Source organism: Trichosporon asahii (genome assembly GCF_000293215.1).
Source record: "Trichosporon asahii var. asahii CBS 2479 unplaced genomic scaffold scaffold00066, whole genome shotgun sequence".
NCBI lineage: Eukaryota > Fungi > Basidiomycota > Tremellomycetes > Trichosporonales > Trichosporonaceae > Trichosporon > Trichosporon asahii.
Window position 1 is genome coordinate 40,564 of NW_014040859.1, and position 4,153 is coordinate 44,716.

General features: G+C 62.0%; 1 protein-coding gene across 1 annotated transcript; it reads right to left on the reverse strand.

The window, feature by feature from the left end:
- Positions 1–2,619: 2,619 nt before the first annotated feature.
- Positions 2,620–3,571, reverse strand: A1Q1_03794 (uncharacterized protein; the record flags this gene model as incomplete). Its single annotated transcript, XM_014323124.1, has 3 exons — positions 2,620–3,108; positions 3,151–3,396; positions 3,452–3,571. 3 exons carry the CDS (start codon positions 3,569–3,571, stop codon positions 2,620–2,622), a joined length of 855 nt encoding a protein of 284 aa, XP_014178599.1.
- Positions 3,572–4,153: the final 582 nt, after the last annotated feature.

A 4,153-nucleotide genomic window follows, 5' to 3' on the forward strand; every position in this document is an offset into this window, starting at 1 on the left:
GCCGAGCCGCCCGAGGGGGCCGCGCTTCCAGACGAGGCGGGGGCATTGCCGCTCGAAGCCTGGGCGTCGCCAGACGAGGCAGTGGGGGTGGCCGAGGCGTCGCCGTCCTTCTTCTCGCCCTCGGCGGCGGGGGCGGCAGACTCGGAGGCCTGGGCGTCGCCAGACGACTCGGTGGGGGTGGCCGCGGCCGCGCCGCCGCCATTCTCCTTGGCCGAGGCGGCAGACTGGGAGGCGATGATCGATTCGGCGATGGCGTCGGCCGCAGTGCCCGTCGGGATCTCGGTCGAGCCCTTCGCGACACTCTCCTGGATCTGCTTGCAGCCGTTCTTGAACTCCTCCGTGTCCGCCTTGGCGCAGGTGAGGCACTTGATGACAGTGTCGGGGTCCTGCGGGGTCAGTCGCGCACGACATCAGGGCTACTCACGGTGCAGAGCTCGACGAGACACGTCAGGTCGGCCTTGGCGCACTTGCTCTGGAACTTGAGCATGCCGATGCAGTCACCTTGGCACTCGGTGGGGATCTCGGGCTGCTTCCAGAGCGGCTTGTCCTGGGCGACAACGGCGACGGCTGCAGGTTAGTCGGGCTCTCCCTCTGCGGCGGTTGGCCTGTGTCGGGGACTCACCGAGGGCGGCTGATGTCAGCGCTGTCTCTCACTCAGCAATGCTTGGACTTACAAACGGCAGCGAGGGTCTTGAACATGGTGGGCAGTTCTAGCAGTAGAGGGTGAAGGGGGATCGCCCTCGTGCTCAGCGAGGCCTTTTAAGCATCTTGGAATCACTTCGGTCTGAGGATTGTGGGTCGACCTGTCAACCTCTGTCCTCCCTTTCCGCCGAGACTCTCCTCAGATACGCGGCCCTCTGACACCGTGTGCCTGCAGCTGGGCCGCGGGCCGGCCAACCTGCCGGAAAGTGCCTTGCAGCACGCGCTGTACTCGCCGTTTGCAGCTCGTCCAGCACGTCCAGCTCGTCCGTCGGATTCACGTCCAGGGCCGAAGGGTCGGGAGGGGGGATGATGTACGTCTCGGCAACGGAGGGTCCGCGGAGGGGCACCGCAGGATTGGTACGCGCGGCGAATGGGAACCATCCGAAGGATGAAACAGAGTTACGCTGCAGGGCACGTCGCCTCGTGATGTGCAGGCGCGTCCAGGCGCATTTGCAGCTTGAAGAAGCAAAGGTGGGTGAAGGAGGAAGGACGAACCTACTCTCGCTAGACGCAACCTTGTCTCATGCCTTTCAGCCAGGTTCAAGGGCTGATTGTCCGCGGGACGGACAGGAACAAAGAGAGGAACGTGGACAGAACCCACAATGCGATCAACTGAAACTGGGTCCATTCACCTCTGCCAGTGAGAAGAGTGAGATGGACGCATTTAATCTCCCATGTAACTTGCACTAGACGAACTGTGCTGACGCGAGAAGGACAACTGTGAAGGCAGCGACAAGACGTTCGAGTGTGAAGTGCGGACCGACCTTGGCCGAGCTTAATTGCTACAGAGGAATTTAGGATCGGCTTCATCCTGCAGGGTGTGCACAAGTGACGGAATGAACTCAGGGCATCCGTTGCGATTCATGAGGCGTCGCAGGTCTCTGGCCGGGAAGGACCTCCTCCTCTTCAGCAAGAAGCTGGGAATGCTGGGACGTGCACGAATGTGGAGATGCCTTGGCCGGTGCGGTACAGCTTTCGGGCTCGCGGGTCTGATGGCGTCTGGCGCCTCCAGGGGGACTGAGTGAACCGAAACCGTCACGGCGAGATGCCAGACGTCCAAGCACCTGAACACCATATGACACCATCAACGACACACCTGTCTTACCCAGGTCCAGGACGGATGCCGATCCTTTCCCGCTCTAAAGCACAAGTGTCGAAGCTGATTAATACGCTGACATCTCCGATGTTGTGACCCGAGTGGCTGAAAGCTTGATTGACGACTGCGCTGCAGGTGCAACAGCGGCCCGAGGCATTCGGCGCATCAATTCGCTTGAGACTCATTGCGCATTCAGGCGTCACCACGTTCGTCCCCGCTCCTCTTAACGGGCAAGTATCCCATCCCTCATGTTCGCACTAATCAATCACTGAGCCGTTCGATGACTCCGAAGGCCACACATTCTCGCGAGGTGGTCTGCGGCCCAGCTTCGGCACATCGGCTCCGTCGGTGCAGCGGAAGCTGCTGCTTGGGATGGTGGATGTGAGCCTGACGGCGTGAACAAAGATCGCAAGACTTTCGAGTGCCGAGTCCTCTCGGAGTGTGACGACCGCCCTCCGCCAGCTCTCGCCGATGACACGGCATAGCCTCGGGACGCACGGCGCGGCGATCGGTCGCCAGACGGCGACTCCGGCCCAGAATCGAACGCATCAAGCTCTCGGGACAAGCTTTAAGCACCACTTCCAGCATCCTCCGATGGCGGCAAGGTTCGTACCTGTCCGCGATAAGCACCCTAAGCGCGTCCTTCTGTCAGTCACACTTCGTAAGTCCAGCGCTGCGCAGTCGGCCGCCCACCGCTTGGTACGAGCGGCTCGGGTGGTGAATGTTGGAAGTGCACCGACGTTCAGGCATTCTCGGAACGCAGAGTAAGTCCATATTATAACCAGTACTACTGTCCTTGGTAATTTATGTTCGTCGACCGGTCAGATGAAGGCGGCAAGGGCCACAGCTGCTCCCAGCAGCGCCGAACCAGGGATGGAGCGGGAAGCAGCGGAGCCATCGTGAGCAGTCTCGCCGGGAGCCGCAGCCGACCTGTAGTAATCCGAAGGCCGCACGAGCGTCGTGGGCGAGTAGCGCGGGATGCTCTTCATTTCGTGTTCCTCGAGGGTCCTGCTGGTCGTACTGGCGCTGGAGCTGGTGCTGGCGCTGGGCGACGCGGTTCCGGTCTCGAGGTCGTCGGTGCTGGTCAAGGTCGCGGTCAAAGTACGGGTGCTAGTGGCGCTGCTGGTAGTAGAGGAGATCTCATCTTCGGACGAGGTGCTGGAGGCGGACAGGCTGGAGGAGGACGACAAGCTGGAGAGGGACACCGCCGACGAAGAGGCGACGGCGCACTCCGCCCTCAACGCAGTGAAGGTGACAGAGTACGCTTCCAGACAGCTGACGCACGCTTGCATGTCGGGGTCGACCAGGATCTTGGAGTTAGCCTGCCGATGGGGATATCAGGAACGACTCACGGGACAGACGGCGGTGAGACATCCAGTGGTGAAACCCGCAGCGGTCGATGTTGCGCACTCAGGCGTTTCCACGGGTCCTCCGCTGGCCTCGCAGATGGCACCGCACACCTCCTCGGCGTCGGAGAACTGGCGACGCTCGAGGGTGCGCAGGAGGAGAACTGAGGTTAGCTCTACTGACGCACTGACTTCGCCGCCGCTTGGGATCGCGTTGACCCAGCAGGCGTCAAGGGGAACACGCACGAACGCCTGAGGTCAGCAAGCTAAGATTACGGAGCGGGCTCACCAGAAGCGAAAGACACACGCATGTTGATGTCTCGGTGGTGGACGGTGAAGACAGACGGGCACTGGTGACAGAGAAGAAAGAAGAGACATCAAAGTCGACGGCGGACGGTATAGGACGGCATGGCGAACACACTGGCATCTGTGCGGTGCAAGAGTGCGCATGGAGCGAGGGAGGCGAGGGCCGGGCGAGGGTAGACTCAAGGCGAGGACAGGCCGCATGCATGGTCCGCGTGCACGACGCCGTCTGTCCAGACGTCCGCACCTAGCGCTTGGCACACCACACGGGTGACAGAAGTGGAGTAGCTGCAAGCCGGGCCGTGCCGTCGGGTTTGCACCTGAGCCGGTAGCATACCGCTGGTGTGCGAAGCTCACGGCAACCGAGCAACGCTCACAGAGAACGACGTGCCGGGGATTCGACCAAAAATGAGTACTGCACGTTATGCATAACAAGAAGGGGGTGGCCACCAGGGTGAAGCAAGGGGCGTAAGACGTAAGGGAAGACGTGAAGATGACAGGGCTACAGCTTAGGGTTTAGAAGTAGAGCGCGGCGCCGAGGAGAGGGAGAGCGACCGACGCGAGGACAGGCATGGTGCGGCCCGCGCCCGAGGTGCCGCTGGCACTGGCAGACGCCGAGGTCTTGGACGTGGGGGAGCTCGAGCGCGAGATGGAGCCAGCGCTGCCAGCAGCGGCTCCGGCACCGGCGCCGGCGCCGGCGCCAGTT